The following is a 17172-nucleotide window of genomic DNA, read 5'->3' on the forward strand; positions in this document are numbered from 1 at the left end:
TTTAAAAAAGCACACAGTCAGTAAGGAGACATTTATTCCATTATTTCTGATTTCAAATTTTTTGGTACAAAGTTTATTTTCAGAAGTTCCCACGTGATCCTTTCTTCTACCAGCTTCTTTTGAAATTTTTCTATCTCTGCTTTATTTTATCTGTTGAAACAAAAGCAGTAATTGCTACAGAAAGCAATAATGGCGATATTACAAATATTTTACAGCAGCATCCATTTGCCTCAAAAAAATAACAAAAATAAATCCAAAGACAAGATCCGTACTGCCCCAAAGGCTTAGGTTTGTAATACCAAGCAGTATGCTGCGTTCCCATGTGTAAGTTGTACAAGTCCAGCACAACCTTCCAAGTTTGTGCAGAGCCTGATAAATAAGACACAGAAATATCAGTTACGTTATACTGTTTCTAAGAACTTTTACTCTGTAAAATGTTTGGTCACTCAAAGCTATAAGCTTAATCACATATCAAAGAACACAGGCGATAAAGCCCATCTTACTAGAACATATAGTATTAGGCCAAACAAAATATAAGAGGACAAAATCTAGTGGTCATTGAAGCCTCTTCAAAAAAGGTCTAAAACAGAATGCTTCCGTCATGTATCAGAATAAAAACGTAGTGTATTAAAATTTGATCTTTTTTCTTTCTTTTTTTTTTTTTTTTCTTTTTTACAAGCTGTCTTTTAATCAGTCTTCTATTTACAGTGCAGAACTTCTGCCAACTGCAGTAGTTTAACTTTGGCACAACACTAAGTTCCAATCCTTTTGAGTATTCAAGTCCTGTGTGTGTCCAAATATTTTCTTGGTTTCACGAAAGATTAGGCCCATTCACAGTTAACCAGTTATCTTGAACTTTTTCAAGAATTGCTTCCCCTTCACCACACTGGGCAGCTACAAAGGAAAGACACTGTAAGCTATTGCATCACTCATAAGAAACTCTTAATTCTAAACGATAATAATAGTGTTGCTTCCTTTAACAACATCACATACACCAGACAGATCACACAGACTGCTACATACTGGACACCTTCTAAAAACCTTGCTGGTCGTTAGTGAATCGTCTTCCTCATATTCAAATACATAACAATGCATTAACTTAATTTCATTTCACATGTCAAACAGGACATTTAAATATATTGCAATGTATTATAGAAAATTGCAAAGCTCCATCATTTCTGTAAACGAGATCGACACCTGTTAACTCTCCTGTGCACATGAAGAGCAGTACCTAGTGCCACATTTTCTATACAATATAAAGCCTTCCCGGGTCGGGCAACTCATTTTTAGTGCATTTCTGTACAGACTGTAAGCATACATGCAGATAACCAACTACTCAAAATTGGAAATGCTTCTTTAAGCTGGAACTGGAGGCATGGGGAACATTTCAAAATCGTAGTGGAGCTCTTGTGGTTGGTTCTTTTGTATCACAAATGAAGACAACTTGAATCTTCCATCATTCTGGCAGATTCTTTACAGTGAGTTTCATGATAGATATCTAGTGCTGAATAAGTATAAGGAGATGTCTGATCAAGGGGACACAAATCTTACGTGTCTTAACACATTTTAGGATACACACAATCCAATGTTCATATAGTAACATTCTCTCTAAAAAACCATTAGAAACCCCCAAACCGTATTTATGCCACAGCTCAATAACCAAGGATCAGTTACTTTATCTGCCACTGTAGTGCCACCTGCACTAGAATAACAACCAAAACCAAAACCAAAACCAAACCAAACCCTCACGCCTCTCAGCGAGTGCCAGGTGGGGAGCAGAGGACAGCACCATCGCTAACCACAAGGAAACCCTGGTGAGACACAACGCCCAGTGCTGCCAGCCAGCCAGCCAGCACGCTCCAAGGTGAGGATGCATCTCGCCTAACTTCCAATGGCTTTAACTCCAGTGTCTTCGAGCCACTTGTAACAGTCAACGGAGTTGAGGGTGCAGTTCGTCTGACCGACTACAGGTGGTTAGGAGGAGCTGCTGACGTGCTCTCGTTAGCTACACTGATCAGCTACTGCGGCGTCTTGCTCAAATGCAGACATCGACATACAATCACACGGATCCCACCTTAGTTCATGAAAAGTGCTAGGGGATCCTCAGTTACCATTCAACATTTTAAATGCTGCGTTAAGTCATTTTTAAAATGAGTATCCGCTGAAAAAATACAGATGCTCTTCACTGCAGAAGGAAAACAACCCAAAAGCTCAGACGGTTGAACTTGAAAACACTGTCTATAACCTGCCTGGGCTTCAAAATCTCCAAAAGTGAGATAACAATACAGAAATTCAAGCTACGGAGCACAAACAGTTACTGAAATGTTCACCTTCTGCTACAGCTTTCATTTCCTACCTAATTTTAATACACCACAAACCTTAAGTCACTTGACCCAACAAGTTTGTGTCATGCCACATACTAAACCTACTCATCCCTAGGATATCAAAAGCTTGACGGAGAATGCAAGCATAACGCAGCACTGCTCAGGGCAGGGAGCTGAGTCCTGCGCCTGCCCTTCCCATCTGCAATTTATATGATCATCCCAGGCACTGTGAATACCTCTCAACAGTTTCACTGTTCTCTCATCGATACTATCTTTTTATTACTACTAAATGCAGGCAAAATTATCTTCCAATAAATAATAAATTAAATCAAAGAAAGTAACTATATTTCATTGCGCTCTACTTTTGTGTGTATTCGGGTAAGGGCAGGGATATTTAATATTACAGAATCTTAACAATTATCTTCTCTCCTTGGGAGATAAGAATATAGACAGAGAGGAGGAGGTGGTGGAGGATGCAAATTGGGACTGCTGTATCTACAGAAGCAAACACTGAGATCCAATTCGAATACACAGTGCTCCATTAAGTGCAAAAGGGAAAATACTCCTGACCTTAAACTACAGCTTATTACTCAGCAGCCAGAGACCTGTTGTCAGAGTTACTGCTGTGCTCTCATTTCAGAGGAAAATGGAGAAGGAGGAGGAGAATGTCTGCATGCTGGGGTTTTCTGGCCTTTGGGACTGCATCGCGCCGTGAATCGCTTTGCATGGGCTTCAGAAATCCTTTCTCTGCTCTGCAGAGGAGATGGGAGTGTATTTGCCTGCCTCAGAGTTCCTTGGTGAGCAGGAAGAAAATAGGCTTTTGCCGAAAGTCAGCAAGTCATGCATTAGAAAAATGATTTCATGCCACGGGTGGATTCTGACTGAGTTTCCTTCCTGATAATCAAAGTTACGGATAGAAACAATACTGCATATAATGCTGTGAAAAAAAAAAAAAGTTTTAAAACCATTATTGGACAAAGCTGAAAAATGGAATGGCCTAATTTACTAAGGTGTATTAGAGATAATCCAGTAAATTCCAATCACGAGATGCTAGATACCTTGCTTTTGCTCTCAAATCAAAGCAGAGATTTCTACATGCTGAACACGAGAGACTGCAACACTTGTTCTGTCAAAACAGCAAGAGTAACATTTGCTTTGCTCATCAAGTTCTAGGTAAGTGAATTCTGCAGGGCAAGCAACACGCAGTCTCTTCAAGATTCTGCATTTCCCCTTCTCTGCACACTGTACAAGCACTCCCTTAGTTCATTCAAAGCAAGGGGAGAGTAACTCTGACTTTCTTCTTATAACTCACATCATCCTTGGGGTTATTAAAAGGTTGATACTGGAAGTCAGCACTGCTAAGACAGAGCTACAGACCTGTGCTTTTCCACTGTACTCAGAAGCAAGAGCAGAACACGCCATGAAGCACCATGATAAGGGACAGTGGATGGCTCACCAGCTGTGACACTGCTTGCTTGCTTTTAGCCCTTCTCCATCTCAATTCTAGCAAGGGATTACCTTCATCCTCAGTTAACTGAATTCCAGAGACAGCACTAACTAGCATCGTAACCTCAGGTACTCTTGGCAGAGACAGCAGATGAAAGAGAAAGCTCAACTTCAGCTCCAGAGGAACTGATGCGCTCATATCAATTCAGGGAGAGAATGAGGGTGTGCTGTATCCCCTCGACAATCTCTGTTTCTCTCAGACTATGCAGTATGCCTTGGGGCACCAAGGTAAGGAGCACAGTAGCCTATGATGAGATGAGATGAATCTGGACTAACCACAGTTACCAGCAGTTTTGAGCTCCAACCAGCCACGACCACAAGTTACAGACAAAGCAGTCCATCCTGTCAGCCGCCAGCACGCTGACAGCTCTTTCCAGTGCTTTTCTTGTCATTTCTGATGCAGGAGGCCTCTGGAAGGTGTTTCCCTCTCTCCCACAGTACACAGTGCAAATACATACATGCTGTAAACACGAGATAAACTGGTAATTAATGGATTCTTCTTTTCAAACAAAACAGATTATAAGCAATAGTAAGTGCATACAACTGATGTTTTCAGGTCTGAACTCACCCAGATTCTTCTCATCCTTGGCCCAACTGAAAGGCTTACAGTGTGCATCTAGCCTAGAGGAAATGTGGGTACCCTGCATCTCTCATTATCAAGCCCAAAGCTCGTTTAATTCAGATTCATATTCTGCAGTGGGGGCTCAACAGGCTGCAAATACTGTTAAAACCACTGGAATACAAGGAACTATAATGTTTACAGCAGTTGAAAGTCCAGACCAGTATACATCAGCCATCCTCTCAGACCATTTTATGGAAAGACGACGTCCAATCTGACTATATTTAGTCTGATAAACAATGCATTTCCTCTTCCTGTGTTTTGCAGATCACATGTGCTAAGGCCTACCATTATAGTTGAGTGTTACTTAACAGAACACTGCCAAAATGGAAAATTTCCCAGTCTGATCATATAATTAACTTGCTTCCTTATTTTTCCCATCTTCTAACGAAGGTTTGGTGTAACGATAACCTACATTAAGTCTCTGCTAACAAAAATGGAGACGTTTAGACAGGCTTCTTGGGTGTTTCTGGGTGGAAAGAAAATTAAATCTGGTTTGTCCTTAAAATTTAAGGCAACTCCAGATTTTGCTTGCTAAAGGCATATTCCCAAGAAGTTTAGATTTGGATTAAGATTTGCCTTAATTTTTTCATAAATTTAAAAACAGCATCTCTTTCCCTTCTTCCCAACCACCTGTAGCAGCCCATGCTGGAAAGCCCAGATCCTGATCTCTCTTACACCACCTTGCACCCAGAGTGACAGCACTCCAGAGAAACACTACCAACAGAGTTCTGCTTCTCTACCACCCTGAAGTCAAGCTGAGGGATTCTAAGCTTGTCCTCACAGTGATAAGCATCAAGAGATAAAGGCATCACACTGCTGGCTGCTTTGTGCCTTGGTTTCGCTGACCTGAGTCTTGGATGCCATGAAAAAGTTCGATAACCAAAACTGTGTCACACACATCAGTATTTCTAGCAATGTTAGAAGGTCAGGAAAAGGCTTTCAAGCAGAACACTGCCTTGCAATTCAGGCAGCCCATTCAATCAGAGAGTGGAAAGGTAGCCACAAGTGTCCAGGGAGGAAGGTGAGTCAGGTAGGTTACCAAAACTTTTTTTTTGTCAGACATTATTCCCTTTCTTTTTTTCACCCAGGTTTCACTCCCAATCTGACATGGAAAACAGATCTAACATTAACTCCTGTGCTTCAGAAACTCATCACTGAAAGCATTTCCTTGGTCTTTAGACAGCCAGTTATCACAGGAAGGAAGAAAGAGTAATTCTTGGGGATGTGGAAGTATTAGGACACATTTTCTCCACGCTAATCCCTCTCTTGTAGGTCAACAGATGCAAATCCTTGCAGAGAAGATGTTGGCAGAGGTGTAAAGGGAGATTGCTAAGATAGTTCCTGTTAGCGCCCATGTAAAGCAGACAACGCTGGTGACAGCAGCACCAACTCACCATCCATTTTTGACATCTAAACATAACTTACCCCTAAAAAATACAAACTGACAGTAACTAGAACACAAACTACTCTTCTTGGAGTACCAGTTTTCTACAATGCCAGATATCTGCATAACCTAGCTTTCTTGAATTTGGCCCATTATTTTTTAAGTTGGTTATGCTACTACTTCATTGCCTTGAGATCGAATGGCTTTTCATATGTACATAAAAGCCATTCTATATATACATATAAACACTTACTCAAGATGCAGATGTTCCCTATCAGATTAGACTACTTCTGGAGTTCAGTTCAGGTAGATGAAACCATCTCTACAAATAAGTGTTCACCCAGCAGCCCTAAGAACAGCATATTAGTGAGCTCAATTCAATAGGATCAATTTTTGGTTAGTCTTGCACACGAAACATTCAATCGGGCTATCGCTAATCAGCAGTTAAACACTGGTTTGTTTACCATTTTTAAGCACCTAAAAGGCATATAACTTCATTTTGTTTGAAAATTAAAAAGCAGGTCATTGCCACCTCATACTTGAAAACCTTTCTAACTAACACCTGAAGACACATTTCATCTTTGTATCTGTGTATTCATACAAAACCCTAAGCAATGCTGAATGACTTTTAGGCAGTTTCCACCTCATGTTTACCTTAAAATACAGTGTAAGATTTCAAGAAATTATTCATGTTTGTTAGAAATACACATGCTTTTCTAACCATTTTCAAAAAAAAAGTAAAGAATGCACAAGCTAAAAGTGAATGTTACTATCAACTGCATCAAGTTTGCCAGGCATTTAAATTAAATTGATGTAAGATACACTGATTAAATTTAACGAAAAGCATCTTTTAGCATTAAACTCATTCAGCTAGCTCATAATTATCAGCAAGAAACATTTCAACACAAATTCTGTAAACCCAAAACACTCTGAAGATACAAAAAAGGTGCCAATATCACCTCATTTTCTTAAACCGAGCAATCCTCACCCCTATGTTCATTGATTCCTTTGTCACACTTTTCCCCTTCTCTTTTCTTTTGAATTCTTTCCTTAAGAAATAAACCCAGACCTTGAAACCCTTCAGGTGAAGTGATGTTTGCAAAAAGACATCTTAGGTTTTTGCATTTTCCTCCTCTGTGAGCAGGTAATGTTCTCCTACAACAACAAAAAATGTGTCTGTGGTTTGTTTGTTTTTTTGGAATTAAACAACATAAGGCAATTAAATATTGAGAAGCAGTCACGTGAATGATGAACCTTCGCATTGGACATGCGGAAGAGGAGGAGCTGAACTGGCGCTGATTTGTAACCCCACGTGCTCAGCTAGGCCCGAGGACGTCCATCTCTGGTAGCAAGGAAGCAAATATCCGTTGCCTGCGCAGACAGCATCTTGCCCATGTTCCTTCAGGTGCAACGAAGATGCTAAGCAGGTGCTTGCTGAAGCTGAAGGCCGTGAAAAATTGTTTGGCTCTTCACCATAACATCAAACCTAATTCACGGGTTTTTGGCTCTCAGATTCCAAACTGCATGTCATTCTGATTTTGAAAGTTTACGCTTAACATGTCGTGGGGGTTCCCAAGTATCACTATCATCCGTTTCCTCTTCATCTTCCTGATCTTCCAGCATTTCATCTTCTTCCTCATTCTCCTCAAACAGCTCTATTCCGAGTTCTAATCTTCTTTGCCTTTCTGCAAACCACTCTCTGACCTGCTCATACCCCATGTGAGATTTAGCTACAAGTTCATCAAGGTCTTGCTCATTAAGGAATTTGTGCTTCATATAGTAGTCCTTCAGGATTGCTGTTCCAGTTTTGAATTTTATGACAGACACACCTCGGTCCCAGCAATTTAACCTCTTGCTTCCCCGAGGCCTCCCTCGAGGCCTCCCTCTTCCCCTCCCCTTTGGTCTTCCTCTCCCTCTCTTCCTTGCAAAGCCTTGGCCATTCAGACTGTTTGCATTGGCACTCTGGTAATAATAATACCACTTCAATCCCCCATTTTTCCAGGCATAGCGAGTATCTCCAAACCAACTCACAATTTCTGATCTTGGGAGCCCTGTTTCTTCTGCCAGCTTGTTGTATTCTTGTGGAGATGGCCACTGAGTACGGACAAAGGAACTTTTAAGCATGTGCAACTGCTCTGGTGATTTTTTGCCTATTTTGCTTGAAGCAGAGCCCCCCGATTTTGATCCTGCTGCTCCATCTCCCGCAGATGTTTCTCCAGCCTCTTCTTTTGAGCTGCTGGCATTGCTCTCATTCATCTCAGTTCCCTCCTCCTTTAAGACATTAGATTTCCTTCTCTCCGTAAACCAGGCATCAATCTCTCTTCTGGTAAGTTTGGTTTGGGCTCTTAACCTATTCATCTCTTCATCAGTAAGGACAGGATTATTAAGAAAACTTGCTTGGAGGACTTGCAACTGCTCAGAAGTCTTCTCTTTGAATTTCTGTGGGGTGAAGTCAGGAAACGCATTCCAGGACGACTTGTTCTGTGGAGCAACTCCTGTTGGGGACTCATTCATTTCATCACTTGAATCAATAACAATGGTGGCACATGAGTCACTGTTGAGATGAATCCCGTGGTTATTCTTTGAGTTCCTCTGATTGTAGCGTGTATCGCTGAACCACTTTTTGATCTCTCCCTTTGTCAGGCCTGTTATTTTCATAAGTCTACTGATTTCTGAATCCTGAGGAAACTGATTTTTAAGGTAGCTGACCTTTAATTCTGCCAGTTGTTCCTTTGTTTTTTTTGCTCGCATGCCAAAGGAATCGGGATTCATTAGTGCAGTTTCATTTTTGATAGGCTGAGGGGCTGGAACGGCAGCAACCTGTTTGGTTTCTGCAATAGGCTGAGCAGTGTGAATCTGACTCTTCTGTAATTGGGTTTGGTTTGGGACTCCTGCTACAGTCAAAGCTATTGGGGCTGTTACTGGTAACGTATTTGCACCTGCGACTTGAGTGAGAACAAGTCCCGGCTGACCAACTATTTGGCATGTCTGTAAAATTGAAGGTAAACCATTGCTAGCGGCGGAAATGTGCGCTGGAATAACGGTAATTGTCTGTGGTACAGTATGCACTGTGCCATTAAATTGTTTCCTCCTTGCTTCCTCCACTTCCTCCGGTGTCCAGCTCACACCATGTTTCAGACGTTGGGCAGAAAACCAGATTTTAATCTGTTCCTCTGTGTACTTAGCTTGGGTGGAAAGCACAGTGATCTCCGACATGGTTGGATACGGGAATTTGTTATAGGTGTTGAGCAAAAGAGGATTGTTGTCCAAAGCAGTATTATAGGTTGGAATGCTGTTTACAGGTATCAAGACTTTGGGGATCAAGTTTGAGTTCTGTGGAGCTGTAACCGCTGTCAAAACCTGTGCCACCCCAGGCTGAATCACTGGGGTCACAACTGTACTAGCTACATCAGCTGCACTGCAAACTACCGAATGGCTCGCTTTGGACTCAGAAACTGCCGGCGGGGGGTTTTCTACTACTTCTTCAGAGTTTGGCTCATTTTCCTTTCCCTTCTCTTCACCAGGAATGTCATCGACTACGTTGTGGAAAACAGCAATGCGTTTAGTCTCAGTTTTGTTTTTCATCATTTTCATAATAGGAGTTTTACTAATGGAGATCCCCGAGGAGGGGGCCTCAGAATGGTCAGCCTGTTCAGCGTTTTCTTCTCTAACAAAACTCCCATCGAAAGTGAGATCATTTACTGTTTGTTCAAAGATTGTCTGATTATTACGTTTCACCATGGTCAATTTAAAATTCTCCTCTCCAGGGTGGTACTTCAAATTATGTTCTGAGAGAGCGTCGTATCTTTTGGTAAGAAAATTGCATTCTACGCAAACATAGGATGAATTTAATACTACATTGGGATGTTCTGAATCCACATGGAAAGTAAACATATTGAGATCTGGAGTCTGAAAAGTACAGTATTTACACTCGTAACCACCTTCTACTTTATTTGTATTTTTCTGATTGTCTGAATCCACATTCTCATGGACATCCTCTTCGCTTGTTATGCTCTCTGCTGTAGGATTATTATCTGCTGGCGGGACTGCAGGTGGTCCTTCCTCCAAGTCTGATACCATTTCTAGATCTGGATCTTGCTCGTTGGCTAAGACCATGCACGGTGTTGTTGATTTTCGTTTACTTGCCATGCCTGTTAGGTGAAAGTGATACTGACTGGTCAGATACAGACTTAGCTTCAAGCTCTTCTTGATTAATAATAATGGCTTTTGGTACTTCAAGTCAGTTCTTGTAACGTCTCAACATTTATCCCATTAGCAGCTTTTCTTTTGTAGTGCAATCAGATTAAAAAGAGACAGTTGAGGATGAAATGTTGAGACACTGTTTTAAAGTCCGCATCCACCACCTGTAGCAAAGAAGAGACAGCATAATTAGTTCAATTTAAAGAGTATCTCCTATTCTGATACATAGCATGATTTAATTCAACCCTTCGGTGTTCAATCTGCCGCTTGTTCACCCCTGAAACCAGCAGACCCATTCCAAGAACAGATCGATCCTCAAAGCTAAGGTAAGAATGGCAAATTCCAACTCACTTATTACAGGCTGAAATTTATGCAATGAATGCGATGAAAGGCATAAGACAGAGAGTGGTACAGAAAAGGTAATCTTCTGTTTCCCTACATCGTTTTGGCAGTCTTACCCTTGGACTGCTTTGTCTAGGCTACGACATTCTCTCTCAGCTGCAATGGAAGCTCAAGTTCTTCCCGTCACAAACTCATCCCCAGCATGACATCTCCATGATGGTCCTGTCTGCTGTGCCCAAGGGTGTGAAGGCTCCTAGAAAAGGCATGTTTAGCATATTTTTCTACTGCATTATGTATGTACGTATATGCATGCACTGGGTCTTTCTCACAAGTTTGAAAACAGGCAAAACAATGCCTTCTCAAGGCACTCAACAGATAAGGATGACTATACTTTCTTCCTAGCTCCGCAAGTGTCATTCTCCAATTGAAGGCCAATCCCAGACCAATAAAAGTTGATTGTTAGCACATGGCAATTAACTATACTGTTTTCACGGTTCCATGCATTAATGAGGACAAGATTGATTGTGCAAACTTCACTAGAGAAAAGGCTGACACAGTAAGCAGAAGCCAAAGAAAATTATATACTTTCTATTCAGAATTCTTAGTTCATTTCTAAGAAAAAAATACAGAAGAACAAATTAAATTTGAGGTCTACATAAATTCAGAGAATAAATATGTTCTGAAATAGCCCAGAGCGGAGTGAGCTTTATCCCACAGGGACCACAACAAGTCTGTTGGAAACGATGCATGAACTACTGAAAAGGGTTATAAACTCTGTAATAGTTTTCTTCTTAAAATAAAATCAGACACAGATTTTTCATGCCAGAAATCCCACAGATTCATGAATTTTTAGACAGCGGAACATCACCTACTTCCCAAAGCAGTGGCATGCTCAAGTGCAAGAATAAGATTCAAGCAGCTGTTTCAGAACGTTTATAAAGGGAACCGCATCTAAAAGGTTAAAAACAGAAAGCCAGCTTTGCTCATGAAAAAATCTTAAAAGAAAAAGAAGAGAGGTGTAAAAGGAAGACTAAAGAAGTGAGAAGGGGAAAAAAAGATACCATTTCCACTCCAAACACGATCCTTTATTTTGATTATGGGGACAGCAGAGGCTGCAGACAGAAAGGAAGATAAATAATACTTAACTTCACATTTTTTTCTTAAGGCCAAAGACAGAAGCGTTCATCCACAGAGATCACACAGCACTGCTCTGTAAGCTCTGTTTTTGAGACTGTGTGCATCACCACACTCTTCTGCAAAAATCCTCCCCAAATGTTTGTAAGTGATCCTCCAAATCTATTCGTACTACTTCTGTGTGCAGCCTGGCACAACGGGCTCCTCATGCCAAGGATATGGTTACGCAGCATTAAGGACACTGACAGTGCCGACAGATAAATCTTAGGTAATCATCTTTCCAGGATCATAATTATTTCACAGCACTGGACTTGAAAGATACTCTTCTTCCACAAACTAATGTTGGCAATCCGGAAACCAGTACAGGGGTGCAAAAGGTATTTATTTCAATGTATATACAAAGTATGCATTGCAGGCCACCTCATTTATCTCTGCAGTGAGAAAACCAGGAAGCAAAGCCAAATTAATCCATTTGTCTCTGTGTCCTGAAGGACGAGACGTAGAGCACCATTAACTGTTGCTGCTTCTGTGTGGGGCCAGAGGGCTCTTTGCAAAGGACAGACAACGGCCAAAACTGAATGCTGAGCAATTCCCTTGGAGAAGAGCTGGGTGGTATTACCTAATATTTCTACCATCTTGAGTACAATTTCAGAAATACCAGAAATACCAATTTTCAAAAGCTACTTAGCAGCCAGTAAAGCTGGCTGAAGCTGCAGTTTGGAAGGTGACCGAGATGCCTTGCAGCACCCAACCAGAACACAGAACGTAGGATCCACCAGCATGGGGCTGCCTGCACAGGCACAGAGGCTTGCTGTCACACCGGGCTGGCGCACAGCACAAGTGAAAGCAACATTTGACCTCACACACAATGCTGCAGCATGCCTGAGATAAAGCCTGAGATAATAAATAAAACATGAATTCAGTCCAACAAATCAATAAGTGTTTTTCCCCTGTCCCCTCCTTTAGCAAACAACATTCACGGTGCCTATAACCCTACAAGTCCACGTGCAATTGGATCATCTGTGCCCTCACAGCTTAATCTCTGTAACACGTCCCTTTTTGCTGTGGTTTGTTTTTGCTCACCATGCACAGATTATCCCGTTCCTCTGCTGTTTACTGAGCAGAAAACTGTTCCCATACTCTTCTCCCCTCCCTGGAAGCATTCAAGGCCAGGCTGGATGGGGCTGTGAGCAACCTGGTCTAGAGGGAGGTGTCCCTGCCTGTAGCAGGTGGTTGGAACTAGGTGATCTTAAAGGCCCCTTCCAACCCAAACCATTCTATGATTCTATGATTCTCATTACACTTTTTTTTTTTCCAAAGGACATTGCGATTTTAAAATCCTGTGTAAGAGATATGAAGAGCTACAACAGCATTTGCTAAAATCTCAGCAAAGTCAAATGCTTGCAACCTTTCCCAGCTTTCTGTCCTCTATAAACTTTACAGAAACCACCTCTCCCTTGCAGTGGTTACAAATGGGATTACTTCATCTGAAGCACACGGCTTGTTGTGTTCTTTCACTTTATCGGGGAATTACGAAAACTCATACTTGTGTAGAAAATCAAAGCAATTATGCATCACCTTTGCGCTTAAGTTCCTCCAAAACATCCCTCCTGTACTGCTTACAAGAACACCAAGTGCAACCCTGTCATGTATTTTGTCTTCGGCAGGGTTTGTGACATCCTGTTCCCCTAACAGGGAATGAAAGTAAATTAATTGGCTCGGTGTGTATAACTTGTTTTTGAGAAATCCACTTTTTTTCTTGTAAAAAAAAAAAAAATCTCTTGCTCTCTAGGTGCTTACAGATAGCTTTTTTAGTAAATTCATCCTGTATATTTCTGGGAACAAATATTTCATTAATTGATGCGTAATTCCCTGCATGTTCTCCTCCTCTACTCATGTCTCTCTCCCTCATTTAATACTGGCCATTATGTTTGCTCACATCATGTCCACAAAGACCACTCCTCAGCCTTCACAAATTCTTGAAGACCATCACTAATGGTTCAGAGGACACTTTGACCCTTCAATACTTCAGGATCAAATACATGACACAATATTTTTAAGGTATTCTATTCCTGCTTGGACTGTATTTTTATTTCTCAATATTGAAACTGTGCTGTGCAATTTGGTTTGTCGTAAAGTATCTCAAGTGTTCACACCATGCCAAAAGCAGCATCTTTGGCTGGATGGCTTTATCCAGTGAGTTGCAGTCAATGGCTCGATATCCAGGTGGAGGATTCTGATGAATGGTGGTCCTCAGGGGTCCATATTGGGACCAGTACTGTTTAATACCTTTATTAATGACATAGACAGTGGGGTCAAGTGCACTCTCAGCAAGACTGCAGACAATACCAAGCTAGGCAGTACAGTTGACAGGACAGAAGGAGGGGATGTCATCCAGAGGGACCTGGACAAGCTTGAAAGATGGGTCCCTGTGAACATAAGGTTAAACAAGCCCAAGAGCGAAGTAATACACCTGAATTAGAACAATCCCAAACATCAGCACACACTGAGGGATGAACAGATTGAGAGCAGCCTTGGGTGTCCTGGTAGATGAAAAAAACTGACGTGAGCTAGCAGTGAGTGCTTGCAGCCCAGAAAGCCAGCTGTACCCTGGAAATGGAGAATGTGACAACAAGGGATAATGGATTTAAACTAAAAGAGGGTAGCTTTAGATTAGATGTAAGGAAGAAACACCTTACTGCAAAGGTGGTGAGGCACTGGCACAGGCTGCCCAGAGAAGCTGTGGATGCCCCACCCCTGGAAGCATTCCAGACCAGGTCGCATGGGCACCTGGGCAGCCTGATCTGGAGGATCCACAGCAGGGGTTGCAACTGGATGGTCTTGAACGTCCCTTCCAATCCAAACCATTCTATGAACCTTCAGTGGAAGAATCTACAGGAAAACTTTCAATTTGTTACACTTCATCTCTCAAGACAAACACCACTACAACACCTTTTTCAAAATCTGGGGTAAAATTACATACAATTGACATTCCTAGCAAAAACAGACCATGAAAGCTAATTTCCCAGATATTAAAAAAAAAAAAATAAAATAAAGTGAGTGCAGGCACACATTTTTGAAGGTCCAGGAGTTTATAATTAATCTTTGAACTGGCAATTGCTCAGGACACAGCTCTTCAGAAATAGAACGCAAACAGTTACTAACCCCAATTCATTAATAATTTTATTAGGACAGACTTATTCTCCAGAGTGAAATTCAACACTTAGACATTGTCTCTGCGGCAGATCTGGATAAAGATTTATATAAGTATTTTCTAAATGCAGGCAGAAACCTGTTGCCTCTTTGATAAGACTTTGAGAAAGAAGACGTGCCTGACAACAATAGAAAACACAAGAAAAAGAACCTGTTTCCAGGACAAAATTATTACCCATCTCTTCCTTCCAACCTCCAAAGAAGAGAAGCTGATGCAACAGAAAATAAATGAGGTTACAGAAAGTATTGTGTGCATATGTTCAGATTGTATGCTTTACAAAAAGTCATTTTCCCTGCTTGCTGTATGACTCCTTTATCCAGCATGCAAAAAAAAAAGGAAGAAAAACAACACAGAGCCAAACTCAAATAATGCAATTGGAAAAATGTGCACAAACAGGGTGGTTTAGGAGAAGATTGAGGAAAGGGAATTGCTTCTAACTTTTACAATCACCTAGAGAATAAATTGCCAACTTTGTCAGCACAGAAAGCTGTGTTTTGTCTTCTCTGTATAGCTTCTGGTTAATCCACAACAATATGGGACTGTCAATCCTTTGTTTAGCCCACTCTTAACTGTTACCATTCTGTCTGAGTCACTGTATCCAAGCCAAGAACTATTCTGCACAGAGCTCAGTATAGCCTTAATCTGCTCTGATCGGGCTGCCACTACACTGCCTTTCAGTGAGGAAGGTGAAAGATGAGGTTTTATGGAGCCACTTTCTTCAGCTGTTCAGTGCCTGCCAAGTTCATAAGCTATTACTGCTTATCACTCTAAAATAAAACCAAATCTCAATGTATACCCCACAACATTCACATTTCATTTCAGTTTTAAAACGTGTTCCAAATCAACATGGGAGCAAAACCCATCAGACTGATAGCGGTAGGACTTTAGGTGTGCTACAAGGCAGGGGCAAGCTTAAAGTCCTAGCTGCATTACAGTTTGCAATGGCTCCTGCAGGCACATACCAAAAGCTGCTGTACTCCTGCCCACATACACTTTCAGAGTAAGCCAAAACCAGACCTGTGCTGAGGCTGAGAGCTGGGAAGCGAACGTGAAGCCTGCTGGAGGCTGAAAGGAGCCTGCCAGAGAGTATGTGACAATCTTCATGGTTAACTCCAATCCCCATTGGTTTTAATCGACTATGAGCAAGATCCACCTCAGTAAACAACAGAATTTTAGGCTAGAAGTGATCATTAAATTACGTACGTTACCTTTCTCTGTTACAGAATACTTCCCAGGTACCTCTCCAGTGAGCACAATTCGTCCTGCTGCTTTTGACACACAAAACCATAGCCAGATTTTCGGTCCGATCACGTAAGAGCTACTGATCAAACCTGACAGGTACTTAACAATCACGGGTGTACTGGTGAAGCAGCATCTTTAACATCTACGGTTCCTGTCTCTGCTCCTCAGGCGCATAAGCAAGTATTTTCTGTTACTCACTCATTTTGGCAGCTCCATTTCACATAGGCAGGTCTCGATTTTTTGCCCCCTGCGGTATTTAATTCAAACTGTAAGCACTCGGTGCTTTTAACATCTCTGCAGGATCATTCTTAAAAGTACCTGACCCGGCTAAGATCGCTGATAGAAACGTTCATCATAACCACCAAAATGGGAGCGGAGTTAGAGATTGATTTTTCTGCATAGTTACGGCTGTTTTGTTTTGCTTGCCGTGCTGTTACACTGAAAACGGGAAGGAAGAGGAAATAACATCACCGACCTGAAAAGATCGCAGAATGCATTTTGGGTTGATTAAACATTTAATTCAGCCCCCAAGATGTTTGTTTCGGGTTAGCTTTTAAAAACCGTAACAGTTAAAATTGGTTCACTTCAGAAATTGTTTATGAAAAAGTTTCTCCTTAAGACATCAAAACAAAAGGTTTTGTTCTCCTGGGATTTCCTTCTTTAAAACGGAGCAATCTGGCACAGACACGATTTCACAAAATGTTCCTTTCAACTCAAACGTTTTTTTCTTTCAGCTGAAAAATTTCTAGAGACCTTAGCTTTCCCAGGCCCCAGCCTAGTGCTGGAAGTACGAGGCCTGACTTTCACTTCCTGGAGTTGGTGTCCCCAGGCACCTTTCAGCTTTTTCGGGGAGGAACGCAGCAGCCCTACAGATGGTCTCCTTTGCTAGATAGCCCGACTCATTCTCTCATCATCTCGTTGCTATACAGGAACCCCCGCGCTGTTAGAGGTGACACAGCTCAGCACAGATTGTCTCCCTCTCCTCTCCCCCTCCTCCACCAACAGAAACTAACTGTGCATGCCCTCATCACACTGGAGACCGGATTTCAGATCAGCTGCTATTTGCTTTCATTATTATTTTCCCTTTGCTGTAGTGAAATGAAATCTCAACGGCAATTAACGGGCTTGGGAGCTCTCTACCCTTATACAAGTGGGACCAGCGCTTCTCCACCTGACACCAGGCCAGTGGCACCGGCAGAAGCAA

General features: G+C 41.6%; 1 protein-coding gene across 7 annotated transcripts in view; it reads right to left on the reverse strand.

The window, feature by feature from the left end:
* Positions 17–17172, reverse strand: part of ZHX1 (zinc fingers and homeoboxes 1) — a 28420-nt gene continuing 11264 nt past the window's right edge. Inside the window, exons 2-3 of one of the 7 annotated variants that reach the window (XR_002434795.1) lie at positions 6906–10200; positions 17–894 (exon numbers count right to left, since the gene is read on the reverse strand). Coding sequence is in view for 2 of the 7 variants with exons in the window: in XM_021385574.1 (XP_021241249.1) it covers positions 7364–9985 (2622 nt within the window). In the remaining 5 variants the exon portion in view is untranslated. Of the gene's footprint in view, positions 10201–10494; positions 10632–17172 lie in introns of all 7 variants that reach the window. The other 6 variants (XR_002434793.1, XR_002434794.1, XR_002434791.1 and 3 more) reach the window with 6 other exon arrangements.

This window comes from Numida meleagris, chromosome 2 (assembly GCF_002078875.1).
Source record: "Numida meleagris isolate 19003 breed g44 Domestic line chromosome 2, NumMel1.0, whole genome shotgun sequence".
NCBI lineage: Eukaryota > Metazoa > Chordata > Aves > Galliformes > Numididae > Numida > Numida meleagris.